The sequence below is a fragment of the Hetaerina americana genome, unplaced genomic scaffold (genome assembly GCF_022747635.1).
Source record: "Hetaerina americana unplaced genomic scaffold, ioHetAmer1.1.p SCAF_11, whole genome shotgun sequence".
Taxonomy (NCBI): Eukaryota; Metazoa; Arthropoda; class Insecta; order Odonata; family Calopterygidae; genus Hetaerina; species Hetaerina americana.
Window position 1 is genome coordinate 31,165,475 of NW_027286181.1, and position 16,281 is coordinate 31,181,755.

Genomic DNA, 16,281 nt, shown 5'->3' on the forward strand with positions numbered 1-16,281 from the left:
ATAGCAGGGCTTCCTTGTCAGTTGTATTGTTATAATTTATAAAAATGTTACTGTAATCATTGTTACTGATAAAACTATGTACAACTGCTTGGACAAATAAAACACCTTTTGAATTGAATTGACTCCGGCATACCTATCTTCTTGATCTTTCTAAAGTAAAAATTAGTGTTATGCATTAATTATGGTGGTACATAGCATTTAAAGGGTAGAAAACATTAACTTAAAAGATTATGATCATTTTTTTATTGAGATCTAAATAACAACTCTTATTACATAGAATAAACCTTATTCTTCAATTACTCTTAAGCAAACATAGTTTTCCTACACAGTCATTGGTAAGCAGAATATACATAGTCTATGATTATTTACTATATGTAACTATAGTTTAATTATACAATAGATAAGAATGCCCTTAGTGCTCTTACCAAAAATAATTATTTGAATTATATAGATTTCTATTTTGTCTTCTATCATAGTAATCCTGAAAGACAGGCTCATTTGAAATTTGAGTGAGTCGATTTCGTGCTGGTTGAACATAATTACCATGGCTAAAATCATAATCTAATTTGTCTGGTTTCTCAGTTTTTTGGTTAATGATGGATATTGCAGGAGCTGGAGCAACACTTCTCTGTAAAGGAAATTAATGAATTTAACTAAAACATATGGGACCTTTATATGAATATATTAATAATTATTATACTGAGTCAGGGAACTAGAGCAGTAGTCTATTTTTAGTATTATTGCCAAATTAAACTTGTTTATAGAGAGAAAATCACATGCGGGCCTCTATAAGTTTAGATATAAGTGGTTTTAAGGTACTTGGGGTCCTTATGAGGATCTGTTGACTAAAGTAAGCTCAGTGATTTATTGATTTCCTTCTAAACTGATTAATTAGATAAATTTTACATGGATGACAAAAATGTCCATCTCTATCAGAGGTCCACCCTTTTAATTACCTAAGGTAATTTTTGACTTCTTTACCCCTTCCTTTATAAATATCCAAATATCTTAACCTTCCTCATCCTCTTTTGTAATTATTGACACTATCATTAATATCAAACAGACACATTTTTCTAAAAAAAAAGAATGAATTGTATCAATGGTATAAAGAAACATTTTTCACTAAATTACTAATTAGTTTGTGAATGTGTTTGCCTTGAAATATACTGCTATTGGAGAGATTTAAAAATATTTTTTGGAATTAATATACATAAAGTGGAATTAAGCAACTTTTCAAAATTCTTTTATCGGTTGGTAGATGTTTAAGTATATTATTCTGAAATGAGAGTTTATCATTTATGTTGACACAATGTCTTCTTTGATGAATAAGGATTGATGTAATTTTTTCTTCATTGACTAATGGCTAAAATAATGCAGAAATAAGCCAGATTCAAAATGAATCCCATGAAAGGAAACTTAAATAATGACACCTTCGTTCCTCTCTCAAAGAAACTTATGTAATTAAAGGACAGTAACTAGAGAATGCCATTTCCCAGAGGGAGCTCTACTTTAAATGCAAATTCTGCGTTAGTGGCTAATTTTTGTCATTACTTTGATGGTCATTAAGAAGTGAAAGAGGTTAACGACAGTGTATTTTTAAACACTTATATAACACTAATATAAATATAGGAATTATTTTTCTCTAGGAATCGTCCTAATTCAATAATGTATTTGAGAAATTTTAATAATACTCAATAGAATGCAGTTACATGCTTAGTATAAATCAGTTGCACAATTAATGTAATGAGGTAATTTTAATTATAGTTAGACAGATGGAGAGCACAAGATCCTTTGTTAAACAATTCACGTCTGTTATGGTGCTAATGTGAATTCATAGCTTTTGGATGATTAAGAAAATGTCAAAAAATAATCACACATGACTAGAAAAAAATCAATGAGTGATTATACGTTTCAATTGGAAGTGTTGGTTGTGTTTACTGACCTTTCTCTTTCTGTGCTTTGATGCAGCTCTCTCTTTCCACAGCTGTCCCAAAACTTTAGTCTTCGAGCCACCTTTGTCGTTTTTAACTTTTACTTTCTTAGCATCTCCCTGTTTTGTAACCCATCCGGCTTGCTCCAAAGTCTTCTGAGCAAGCGTTCTCTTTCTCTTATAATAAAATATCTCACCTGCCAATGTAACCATGGCCAAGGCCAATCCAAATAATGTTGCAATGAAGACACCACCTAGAGTAATTGAAAATACAGGTTTCATCTTCTTTCAAGACCACATAAAAGAAGTTATAAACGGAAATCTTTATTTATGGTAAATATTATTCCTAGTTCATTTCTTAATGGACTGTAAAGTTTTGCAATGGAGCTTATTTTCGCAATTGGCAAGAGAAAAGAGGAAATAATCTTGACTCTATGGTGCTTTGATATTGAGAGCTAGTTATTTGTGGAGAATTCAGGAACAAGCACTTGATTTTTTTATTCCATATAATAAAATATTATTTATTATATTTTATTATTGTCTTAAAAAAGTTGAGTTACTTTGGTCAATTGGTATAGTTGCATTGAAATTGGTTGGTATGGTTATAGGTATGGTCGCACTGAAATAACATAGAAACATATTTTAAGACATTATAGACATCCTCCGTAGATGCGAAAATACAATAAATGCATTAAAAAATGGCAACTTATTTTTTCTATAAAAAAAGGACAGCAAACACGTAATACTAAAAATAAATTAAGCTAAAAATAATCTAAACACTTGGGATAAATGTAAGAGACAATTTTTCACTGATGGTGTATTACATAATTCGGAGCGAACTTAATAATTAAAAAAACTGATATACTCACATTTACAGACTCCTAAATAATGAGAGTCAAAAACGTTGGAAATAATTTAACACTCCAATGATTTAATCATTGGGGTAAACTGCGCAATACCGTGCAATAAATTACTACTACGAAATTCGATGCATTTGTCTAAAGTACTGCAAAATCGCGTGCCCACAAGTAATATTTATTGTACACTAAGGGATCCTCTCTGCAGAGAAGATGACTATGAATGGTAATTGAATTTGAGAGTCTTACTGCAAAGTTTATAATTTTAGTCCTCTTGAATTGAATTATGTTCTTCATATGGATGCATTATATGATACAGGTAGTTACTGTCCTTAGATGCCAGGGAGCATAGGGAACGAACACTTTTTTAATTGTCGTGGAGGACTGGAATTCATAAAAAATCGTATCCATAATGTTAGGCACGTTGGTGGTGCATTCAAGCGTGACGTGTTGCATAACACATAATCTTACTCGATCGTTTCTGTACCTTCATGCTTGGGAACTGATTTTTCAATCAGTTCCCAAGGCGAGACGCCAGATACAGGACCGTCAGGAAGTCGGTTTCTCGACTTGCAAACCTATGGATTTTAATTCAATGTTATCGATTTTAAAGTATTGGTCCTTAGCGTTTCTGTTGTATTTAGTCACTGATATTTCATACAAATATATTTTATATTGGACAGTCAATTGAACATTATTTAAATATTTAGATATATGAGTAGTAATGACGCCATTAATGTTGTGTCTGATTATCAGACTGCATAATTGTAGATAGCTAATGGAGAAGAAAGATGGGTAGTGCTAGTTATGGGGTGAGACAGGGTCGTCCATCATTTCCCGTACTTTTCAACTTGAATACGGAGGAAATGGCCAGACAAGTTGGAAAGGGCTGGGAGAAGAAGTAGATTTGGAAGTAATTAAGAATTTCGGGTAATTATGCAATTTAAGCATTGATTAGATAACCAAATGATTGCACCAATTGTTTAGTTCATCATACAGAAGGAGCGTGGTTGGTATGAGATGAGAATCAGTCATCGGAAAACGAAGATAATGAGATTCTCAAGAAATAAAAAGGCTAATATTCAAGGAAATTAATGTACAGGTAATAAATTAAAGCACGTCGAATAGATCATCTATTTAGGGAGAGTTTTAGAATGAAATGGGCAAAGTAGTGAAGACATTAAAAGAGGAAATGCATTAGGGAAAGACTTTCACAAAAAGGAGTCGGTTGATGACAAGGAATATGGGAAAAGAAAACATCAGAGGAAATTTCGAAACGTCGCTTAGTTTTATATGGCACTAAAATTGAGTTCTTAAGGCAAGGGAATGAATATAGATTGGCGGGTCCCGATATATAATGGCGGAGAAGAACGGAGAAAATAAAATGGAAGGAAAGGAAAACAAACAAGTAAATGAGGGGTGGGATAAGGTGGCTAAGAGAAATTCGAAAAAGACAGTACAAGTGAATGCGGAAGGTAATGAAAGGCAATGGGATACTGAAGACTGCAATAGAGAGAAAGTTAAGAAAGAGGGGGGAAAGTGAGGAAAGAATAGGCATTTTTGATGGAATTTAGGTAGGGCTAATGTATTCGGAGCTAAAAAAAATTTATTGTGATATATAATACTAGGCTTGAGTGTATTAAGTATCGTGCTGGGCAGGCCTTAGAAGGATAGTAATGCGGAATACCCGAGCTCCTTGAAAATCTAACCAAGCTGGTGGACTACTAATAATATTGTCCCAGCTATCAAAAAATATTGTTTATTGCGACAGTCGTCTTGCAGAACATTTCAGATCATTCCCAAAAGAAATCGTTTTAAGAATTAAAGGGCATATATTTGAATTATTTTTGTACAAAATAAATGTCATAGTTTCCATTTCACATTTTTTCGCTGACAATATATATTATTTTCTCTCGAAAATGAGAACTATACACTTTTGACGAGTACATAGGTACGTACCAGTTTTTCTCATCACATTGGTATTTATTGAGGACGGAAACATTTTAGCCAGAGAATTAAAATAGCTTACAATATAGATGCGTTATTTTTCGAGAATTGTTTCAGAACGAAATTAATTGTTGCTCAGTTATAAGAGAATTTTGAATGTTTGCCCCTTAATTATAAAGAGAGTGAGCTAGACTAATTAACTTCTCCAAGAATATACGAATAATAATAATGTCCAGTCATTTAGTGGGCGAGTTGCCCTCGAAGTTGATTTTCGATTATTATTTGCGAGTCTACCATTTAAGATTGGTTTAGAAGTTACACAAATATATCATCCCTACTTTATTTTAACATCTACTGACCAGACCACCTGACTTCATTGAATGCGTTATAACTGTCATCACTTTTCAATGCCTCTATCCCGCCTTACCCTGAACTTCACTTCACCCTCCCTTGATGTATCCTGAGAGTTGACCTTCTTTTAACCCAATGCCTCATCCGCGTGGCTTATCTTAACCCCTTTCTTACCCTCGGGACCCCCTTTCCCTACCTTAATCTCTCCCCAGATTCTCAATCTCCGATATCCTCTGTCGAGACATCAATTGGTTAAAATATATCACTGGGTATATTGAATAGCAAGGATGTTACAGCGTTGGGCCACGCGAAGGAAATTAGCAAATATATAGCGATGCCACTCCTTCATTCTTTGCGTTCGTTATCCCTTCTTTAAATATCACCTAAGCAGTCTAAAATACCTACGAAATTAACTCTATGGAATGTATCTCGGAGCTGTGCCCTTGGAACAATTTTTTATGCAATGTGTCTGTGAAATCAAGTACATTTTTGGATTTTTTTGCGGTTAATCACGCCGTCATGTACTCATTGCGCAAATATCGGGGCAAATTGTTCAAATGCCAGATTGTAAGCAAGAAGTTGGCTCATAATTTAATAAAGAATTGAGGTTTGAACACTTTTTGGAGTTACGTCTCCTCCGAGTCCAACCCGGCCAAACGGCCGCATGTCACAAGTCCGTATTTTCTTCAAGAGCATATAAGTGAAATGTCTGTATGCAATGACATAGTTTTTGCGACCAAAGAGATTGTACATCACGGTCAGAACCCGAGGATTTCCGGTGTGAAATTTTTTTTATGCCGAGTGAAAGTCAAGACAAGGTCATTGCCACTCTTGGCTGAGCGATGCCAGCTGTGTAGAATACTGGCGTAATGGTAGTCTTGGTGATTAAAAAAAAGAGTGAAATTAATAAGAAGTTGAGAATGAAGTGACTAAGCGTAGTTATGTATAACGGGGCGTGTTCATGAGCTTATCTTTCGTCCACCTTTAATTAAAAAAGATGGCCAATTTAATCATTTCTCTGCTATTCACGAGTTTGATTTCGCGATCTGACCATATCTTCTCTTCTCTAGCTGACATTTGCGTGCGAAATGAAATTACCATTTCAAATTTTATATAAAGTCTATTTAAATTAGGATAAGAGCAGGAATAGGAAACTTATTAAATACCACCTCGGATGGGGTAGGACAAAAAGGAACAATAGTATTTTTACTGGTAAAATATTGGAAATTAGTGTGAAACTTCGTTTTTTGAAACATTTTGTACTTTGGTTTTCCCTTTCGCATCTCCCGCGGCAACCTTAAACTTAAATAATGCTGTTCTTACTTACAAATTATAGTTTTAGGACCGATTTTATCGAGAGAAATGAATAAAATATATAATATTCAAAATAGAAAAAAGCTTAAGAAAGGCACTATTGAAAAATTATTTGAAAAAAAAATATTTTTGTGCATAAAAATTTGGAATCGGAAATCGTTTGAATTTTGCCCGTAATAATTTCAATGTAAAGACTGGAAAGAAAACTAGACCCCTTAGATGTAACAATTTTTTCCAATTAAAGCCTTTCAATATTTATTTCATATTAGGATTTGAATTACTATGAGCTCATGCTTTCAATCTTTGTACAATAAAATCCCAGGTTTGTCTTCTAATCCTTGCTCCGTCATGTTTGTTCCAGAGTTGGGATATAAAGTGTAATTTTATTAATCTTTTATGGTGATAAGAATCCTAAAATATATCAAGTTACGAGTTTAACAATTTAATATATTACCAAGACTCTCCAACGTTATTCCCTCCGTGTCGTCTGTATTTGGGCATTCTCCTTTTGCCGATGAGTTCCAATATTTTCTCGTGATTCCCTCAAAGAAGCGATCTTTTTGTAGGTCAAGAATTCTGAAAAGTAAAGAACAATAATATAAAAATATAGTTAATAATGTAATCCGTCAACCCAGTTGATATCATTCAATTCCCATACTACTCGATGGCGTCATTTCAAACTTGTAAGCTATATCATTCCAAAATTGTTACTCTTAAAGGAAGCTTTACGCTAACAGTTATCAGACTCCACTAAATCAGTGTTTTACGTTAGACATAGAGAAAATTGTTTCAATTGAAAGTCTTGAATAGTCTTTCAATATACTTCCAGTATGGTACACTGAAGTATAGTATCCAGTATCCTGAAGTTCCAGTATCTGAATATTTACTTTTGTGTCTTTATTTCACGAACGGGTACTACTTTCCGGATGACCCTCGTGTGTGTGTGTGTGTGTACTACCTTGATCAAAAATTTCCCGGAATTTATTCAGAAAATTAAAAATACAAGTTTATTCATCTAAATCTATATTGTCCCCTTCAAAGTAATCCCCATCGACTGCAACACACTTATGCCAGCGCTTGATCCAATCCTCGAAACATTTTTTATATTCGGTTTTCGGTATGTCCATCAGTGCTTCCTGCGATTTTTCCATTACTTCCTCTCGGCTACTAAAACGCGTTCCCCGTAATGGTTTTTTAACTCGATTGAACAGAAATAAGTCACAGGGAGCCAAATCAGGTGAATTCGGTGGCTGTTGGATGGTATTTGTTGCATTTTTCGTCAAAAAATTACGAATAATGATAGCACTGTGCGACGGTGCGTTATCATGGTGCAAAATCCACGAGTTTTCTGCCCACATTTCTGGTCTCTTTCGGCGAATTGCTTCACGCAAACGTCTCATAACGCCCAAATAATACTCTTTGTTTACTGTCTGGCCTTCTGGCAAAAATTCATGATGCACTACACCGTTGTAATCCATGAAAACCGTCAGCATTGCCTTCTTTTTTGACTGAAAACGACGTGGTTTTTTTGGTCTCGGCTCATTTGGTGAACGCCATTCACTTGCCTGATGTCTGGATTGCGTGTCGTACTCATAAACCCACGTCTCGTCTCCAGTAATGATCCTTTTGATGAATGTGGGATCGGATTCAGCCTCGCAAATCATGTCTTTTGCGACGTCAACACGGTCTCTTTTTTGCATGAAATTGAGGTCTTTTGGCACCAACTTTGCTGCTACACGACGGAAACCCAAATCATTAACCACAATGTCTTGGGCGGATCCATAGGCAATGTTCAAGTCCTCCGCTATTTCTCTGATGGTTAATTTGCGGTTATTGACCAACATTTCTTTTACTTTATCAATTTTTTCACCGACTTTCGATGTCGATGGTCTGCCACTGCGTTCATCACCTTCGATTGACTCACGACCACTTCTGAACCGCTCGTGCCACTGGTAAACGACCGTTTTTTTAGAGAATCGTTGCCGAAACACTTTTCCAACATTTCCAACGTCCGTGCGCCACTAAATCCGTTTTTTACGCAAAATTTAATACAAGTTCGTTGTTGCAAATTTAAATCCATTTCTGCAATTGTAAAAAATCGCCAACACACACAGAGATAGATGTACTCTTGGCTACGTAACTTTTGCAAATGTCAAGTTATGACACTAAGATTTAAAGGGAATATCAACAACAGATGTACCAATTTAACAAAAAAAACAGAACTCAAATCGGAACGATGGGAGCGCCACACGGTGGTTATTCCGGGAACTTTTTGATCAAGGTAGTATATATATATATACACACATATATATATATATATATATATATATATATATATATATATATATACACTTAAACATATATATATATATATACACACTTAAACATATATATATATACACACTTAAACATATATATATATATATATTTTTTTAATTGTGAGTGTGTGTGTGAATATATGTACGTGTGTGTATGTATAGTATGTTCTGGTGTACACGTGCGAGGTGTATATATATATATATATATATATATATATATATATATATATATATATATATATATATATATATATATATATATATATATATATTATTAGGTAATCTACCAGTTAAGGTAGGTTTTTGGATGGACATAATTACTAATAAAATAATTTTTGGCCCCTAGCAAAACACAACATCCTACTTTACATCAGGTCCCTCTTCAGCTCTTAGTACTTTCTTCCTCCTTTCATCCCCTCCAACATCCCTATCCTGTTCCTTCCCTTTCCTCGTTTGCCTAACATTCTCCCCTCTATTACAGTCTTCAACATCCCGCTGCCGGTCAATACCCCCTTCAGCCACTTTTCCTGCCTCCATAGGATTGCTCCCAACAAACCCCTCTCTTCGCCCACCATACGAAGTACTTCCTCATTTGTTTTCTTCTCTGTCCAGTTCACCTTCTCCATTCTTCTCCACACCCACATTTCAAAAGCCTCCAATCTACGTCTATCCTCCTGCTTCAATGACCACGTTTCCGCACCGTACATAGCAACGCTCCATATCAAAGTTTTTACGAGTCTTTTCTTAACATCCTTACTCAAGGTCCCCGTCATCAACTCCCTCCTCCTTGTGAAAGCCTCTTTCCCTAGCGCAATTCTTCTCCTTACGTCCTTACTACTTTGACCATGTTGGTCCAAAACACTACCGAGAAACGTAAACAGTTCTACCTGCCCTAGTTTTTGCCCTAATATTTTAACGTTAAGCTTAGACTTTTTCTATCTAGAAAATCGCATAACCTTTGTTTTATTGATATTGGTTCTCATCCCATACCTGTCGCACTGAATTTCCAAATCACCCAGCAATGCTTGCAACCCCTTGGCTGACTGACAAACTAAAGCTTGGTCATCAGCAAACCTAACTGATTTTACGAATTCCCCACCCACTTTCATTCCTACCTCCAGTGTTTCCCATGCCTCTTTGATCATTTCCTCTGCCTACAGGGTGAACAGCAACGGTGATAATAATAAAAACTTCGTTGCAATTTTCCACAGTTAAAACTTGATTTCCGACCATGGTTTCGATACACTGTATCATCATCAGGTGAGGAAAAGTACACGGAGAAGGGATATATATATATATATATATATATATATATATATATATATATATATATATATAACTTAAAACGTTAAAACTTGATTTCCGACCATGGTTTCGATACACTGTATCATCATCAGGTGAGGAAAAGTACACGGAGAAGGGATATATATATATATATATATATATATATATATATATATATATATATATATATATATATATATATATATATATCCCTTCTCCGTGTACTTTTCCTCACCTGATGATGATACAGTGTATCGAAACCATGGTCGGAAATCAAGTTTTAACTGTGGAAAATTGCAAAGAAGTTTTTATTATGTTTCGATTCCACAACATCACGCCTGACTCTTCACTTTTCGTAAGCAACGGTGATAATGGGCAACCCTGCCTTCCACCCCTTCCAAACACTGCCCATCCGGTCTCCCCGTTTCCCACCCGCACCTGAGAAGTCTGAGACATGTACAGGTTGCGGATTAGCCTCCTTTCCCTCCATCTATTCCTATTTTCTGCAATATACTCATTAGTTTTTCCCAATTCACTCTATCAAACGCTTTTTCGAAATCTACGAAACAGGCAAATACCTCCTGGTTGTCAATTAATAATCTCATTACTGCAATGGCATCACGCGTACCTCTCCCCTTCCTAAACCCAAACTGATCATCCCCTAAGTAATCATTTGCCCTACTCTCTATCCTTTTGTTTATGATCCTGAGAACAACTTTAGCTGCGTGGGATATCAAACTTATTGTCCTGTAGTCCTCACATGATGTAGCCTTTACCTTTTTCGGAATAGGAACTAAAACTGATCTCACAAAGTCTTCCGGCCAGATTCCTTCCTCATAAATACTACGATTCAGCCCATATAGCCTCTTCCTCCCACATTTTCATAGGCAATTTAAAAGTTCCACGGGAATTTTATCCGACCCCACGGCCTTATTTAGTTTCATCTCCCTTAATGCGCTTTCTATCTCGTTGTCTAGTATGCCTAGATCTAAGCTATGTTCATTGATCTACGTCATGTTCATTTTCTATGTCTAACTTTGTTGGTCTAAGCTCTTTACTATACAGTTTTTCTATATATTCCTACCATCTCTCTTGGATCTTTCCTGCGTCAACTATTACCTTACCCGCCTTATCTCTAACTGTTAGCATAGATCTCCCTTTCCTAATTCCCGCTAAAGATTTAACTTTGCTGTACAGCGCACCGATTTCACCCTTCCTCTGCAGACTTTCCATATCCTCGAACGGCGTCTTCCACCATGCTTCTTTTGCTTTATTTGTTGCCCGCCTCAATTTATTGTTCAATTCTTTGTACTTAATTTTGCCTAATTCTGTATTTACATTCTTCTATTTTCGCCACTCATTCATCTTTGTAATCATCTCGTCGTGATCCAGGGTTTCCTAGTCCTTTTAGCGTTAACGGTTCCAATAGTGTATTTTGCGGCTTTCGACAACCCTTTCTTGATCCTTTCTCATTTTTCTTCGATAGTACTTAGCTCTTTACCATCCTCCATGATTTTCTCTACCGCCTGTTTGTATTCCTTCCTTTTCAAACCATTTAATGCTTCTACATTCCATTTTCTAACTCGCCGCCCCTGCCTTATCTTTTTGAAACGTACCCTACATTTCATAACAACTAAATTGTGGTCAGAGTCCGCATCCGCTCCCGGGAAGCTGTGCGAATTCATCACACTGTTCCTAAACCTGTGTCTAACCAGGATATAATATAGCTGATACCTTCCTGAGTCACCTGGCATTTTCCATGTATATCTGCGTATTTTGTGGTGTCTAAACCAAGTGTTGGTGATGACTAACCCCTGTCTCCTGTAGAACTCAACTGCTTTCTCCCCGCGGTTTATTCCTCGTGCCTAAACCGTGGTTCCCGACCTCGTCACCATCTCTTCCTTCGCCTACCGTCGCATTCCAATCCCCCATCACTATCAAATGTTTCCCTGCAGGAACACACGCGATTATGTCCTCTAACTGTTCGTATATCCTATCGACCTCTTCTTCCTTGTGGTTGCTCGGTGGCATGTATACCTGTATAATAACCAAGTCCATCGGTTCTGCTTTTATCTCTACTAGTAGTATTCTATCAGTATCTGCTCTATGTTGACTACGCTTCTTCCTACCTCTTCATTTAATACTATGGCAACCCCTCGTTGGCTCTCGTCTCCGCCGCTGTTTATTATTCTATACTTACCACTCCAGTAATCCCCACTATCTTTCCATCTCACCTCGCATAGACCTAAAATATCTATATTTCCCCTTTCCATCTCTCGCTTAACATTCTCCAATTTCCCTGTCCTCATCATTGTCCTAACATTCCACGTTCCTATTCTAACTAATTTGGTCTTCTTCTCCTGCGTCTTCTGTCCTGCTTCTGCTGGTTTTCCCTTGCAAGGGTTATATATATTATATTATATATATATATTATATTATATATATAATATATATATATATATATACGAGGGTCATCCGGAAAGTAGTACCCGTTCGTGCCGCATGAAGTGCTGACGACGCGAGTAGCCGCTGGACGAGGTCAGATAGCTTCAGTGGCTTGTCTGCCTTCTCTGAGCCAAGTTGCGTGACGCTAGCATTGCCTGTGTTGTTTCTGTGATTGTTTACAATGTTTAAAAAAATTGAGAACGCCGCCAGTTGTGAAGTGAGGGCAGTGATTAAATTCCTCAATGCAAGAAACGTTCGCCCATGTGATATTCATCGCCAATTAAAGGAGGTGTATGGAGACAATGTAATGGACGAGTCGTCTGTTCGGCGGTGGTGTCGCAACTTCAACATGGGGAGGGGGAACACACACGACGATGAGCGTTCGGGGAGACCGTCTGTCATTACAGACCAACTGGTGAGCTCAGTTGACGAATTCGTGAGGAACGATCGGCGCGTCACAATTGATGACATCTGTGAGCATTTTCCCAATGTTTCTCGAACAATTGTTCATGAAATTGTTAAACACCATCTGCATTATGCAAAAATTTGTGCAAGATGGGTCCCTCGCGTATCTCAATGAGCTGGCGGCGAAGGACTATGCAGCAGGAATACAGAAACTTGTCACACGTTATGACAAATGCCTTAATTTGCTTGGAGATTATGTTGAGAAGTAGTTTAAAGTATCCTCTTTCAAATAAAATTTTTTATGTTTGTTAATATTTACTTTTGTCTTTTTATTTCACGAACGGGTACTACTTTCCGGATGACCCTCGTATATATATATATATATATATATATATATATATATATATATATGCATATATATCCCTCCCCGGACTACAACCTTGACGTGGTGGAACGGCTTGTGCGTTTCGATGACCCCTAGAGCTCTGCTGGCAGGAGTAATAATTATTGCTCCTCATAGGGTCACCCATGCCAGATCGGTCGAAGGTTAGGAGCCAGACGAAAGGTAGTCCACGCAGCGTCTGTTCCTCGGTGAGGCGGCTGCAATGGCGTCTGACCCCAGAGGGGCGGCCAGTAAGTGATGGTGTCACGTTAAAAACACCATTGAGGAAGGCAACGGGGAACCACCTCAATTATCATTCCCAGGGAATATACAGGGTTCGTCCGGAAAATAAGTGTACTGACTGCTGGGCTGGGCGCGCCTGGAGCGGCGCACCCAGCACCGCTCTGACGGGCTGCGATTGGAGGGGGGTATGTTGGCAAGCGACGCTGAAAAAGGCAGTCGGCTCTGAGCTGTGGTGTAGTGAGGAGCTCTGTTAACGCGAACCTCCACGCTCGACCCACGTCACGGAACACGATGCCGAAGTTTTTGGAGCAGCGTTATTCCATCAAATTTGCGGTAAAGCTTGGGAAATCGTCTACCGAAACTGTCGGTATGATTAACCAGGCTTACGGGGAGTCAGCCATGTCCAGAAACATGATCTTTCGGTGGCACAAGATGTTCGTGGAGGGCAGAGAGGAGGTCAACGACGAGTCTTCGAGAGGTTCCCGATGATGCCTTCGCGGGAGCGTTCCAGGAATGGGTACGACGCTGGAACAAGGGTACCGACTCACAAGGGTCCTATTTTGAGGAATATTAGCTTAAGATATGTAAAAGTATAATAAATTTTTTTTTCCTGAGCTCAGTACACTTATTTTCCGGACGAACCCTGTATGATGGACTATACAGAGATTTTGAGTCCTGGCAACTGCGGGGCTCGGCCCACTCGGCCGTATGTCGTGCCCGGCAGCGGGTTAGGCAAGGCTTCCGCGGTCGTCATCCCATGAAACCCTTGCAAGGGAAAACCAGCAGAAGCAGGACAGAAGACGCAGGAGAAGAAGACCAAATTAGTTAGAATAGGAACGTGGAATGTTAGGACAATGATGAGGACAGGGAAATTGGAGAATGTTAAGCGAGAGATGGAAAGGGGAAATATAGATATTTTAGGTCTATGCGAGGTGAGATGGAAAGATATTGAGGATTACTGGAGTGATAATTATAGAGTAATATACAGCGGCGGGGACGAGAGCCAACGAGGGGTTGCCATAAATGAAGAGGTAGGAAGAAGCGTAGTCAACATAGAGCAGGTAACGGATAGAATACTACTAGTAGAGATAAAAGCAGAACCGACGGACTTGGTTATTATACAGGTATACAATTTCGTTGGTCCAAATTCACCCCTGTGTAATCACATGGGTGACACAATGCATAGTTGAAACTGGTCTCAAGTACCTGTATATTTGGATCAGAAAATGAACATTGTGAGCGTCTATAGGAAAACAAGTCACTTCCGTAGGATAAGGAAACTTGCCTTCGGCTGACTTCCTCTTGCAAATGTGATCCGGTTTGAACTGCAATGGCAAAAGGCTGTTCGGCAAATAGCTCTCCTACTTCTGTCAAATTGCAATTCCGACTGAGTTCGTACTTCAACTGAGCTGCATCGTGGATGAACGCAAACTCTCCCGTTTCGCTGGCAACCACCTAAATGGACGGAAACAACCAGATTGAATGTCGGCTTAGTGCTATGAGATATTTTGCGAATGGTCATCATTAATTACCATTAGTCATTCAAAAAGTAACTTGTCATACTGTGTGGAGAAAATTAAATTTTAATGGATAAGTAATTATTATATAGTGTCAGCTTAAGGATAAATCACGATGAAAGTCGTCAGGGCGAAGAACTGTTAATGAATGAAGAGATAGGGAATTTTAAGGCTTGGATACTCCTAAAAATCCATCCTGGGATTAAGCAACCCTTGCTATTGATGAGTCAATTATAAATTTTTCATAAATAATTAGACTGTTATAATTAATATGTAACATAAATGAAATAAAGATGGAGCAGTTGCTTTTTTTTTAAAACTTTTCCTACCCATTTTCCATTTATTTATCATTTTTCAAACCATGTCTTTTAAACTGAAATATAAATGCTGGCAGGTCAATAGATTATTAGCAAATATTCAAAACAACCAATACAAATCATAATTTTTTGCCTAAATCAATGTTTATCGTAGTTATTGTGTTGATTATAATTTGAAACAGTTTACCATAATACTGCTACTTGGCATGGATTATATCCTTAGTTTCCTATTAATAACCAAAGTAGGTTTCAAGTTTTGATATATTTTTCTCTTTAAAAGTAGGTCAGAGAAGAAAGGAATAATAAATATCTCCCAGATCTATTAGTCTATGTTCAAAGAGATACACCATTTTGAATCAGCTCTCTTTATTCCTTATACCTTTTTAATTCCTTCCGCAACAGAAGATACGGGTCCTGTTTGTTCAATAGCCAAAAGTATGTGACCATATTGCTCCTTAATTGGATAGTCCCAGACTCGATAGCGACTGAGATCATTCGTGTTGTTCAAAGTTAATTCCTTCCAAACCCTGTAAAAGAAAAATATAACTTAATTAACATGAAACTTAGCTGTGATCATGTACGTACCGGAAGAAAACTAGGATATTTTCTAGAAATATTTGTCCACAACTTCAGGTTCACTACCCATCTAAATTACATTAGCATGGGCAGAATTTCTACATTTTATTCAATAATATGGAAAACACTCGTTTTTAGTATTGTTATTATTGGTAGTATACTGCTTAAGATAGGTTTCGAAGGGAAACGAAATGATCATCGCGATACTTACTCTCCAGCAAGACAACCTGACACCCCACGAAATAAAAAACTTTCTTCGATTCCGCATACTTCCTTCCTCCCTTATTCCATCAGACAATAATATCCTTTTCCCCCCACTTCCTCGTTTGTCCAACGTTCATCTCTATCACAGTCTTCAAAAGAAGACTGTGATAGAGAAGAACGTCTAAATGTAT

At 37.3% G+C, this 16,281-nt stretch overlaps 1 protein-coding gene across 1 annotated transcript in view; it reads right to left on the minus strand.

Annotated features, from left to right (window-relative positions):
* Positions 1 to 241: 241 nt before the first annotated feature.
* Positions 242 to 16,281, minus strand: part of LOC139701116 (ionotropic receptor 25a-like) — a 44,472-nt gene continuing 28,432 nt past the window's right edge. Inside the window, exons 12-16 of the mRNA XM_071599692.1 lie at positions 15,690 to 15,837; positions 14,762 to 14,931; positions 6,854 to 6,975; positions 1,943 to 2,184; positions 242 to 628 (exon numbers count right to left, since the gene is read on the minus strand). Coding sequence (XP_071455793.1) covers positions 422 to 628; positions 1,943 to 2,184; positions 6,854 to 6,975; positions 14,762 to 14,931; positions 15,690 to 15,837 — 889 coding nt within the window. The 3' untranslated portion in view covers positions 242 to 421. The remainder of the gene's footprint in view (positions 629 to 1,942; positions 2,185 to 6,853; positions 6,976 to 14,761; positions 14,932 to 15,689; positions 15,838 to 16,281) is intronic.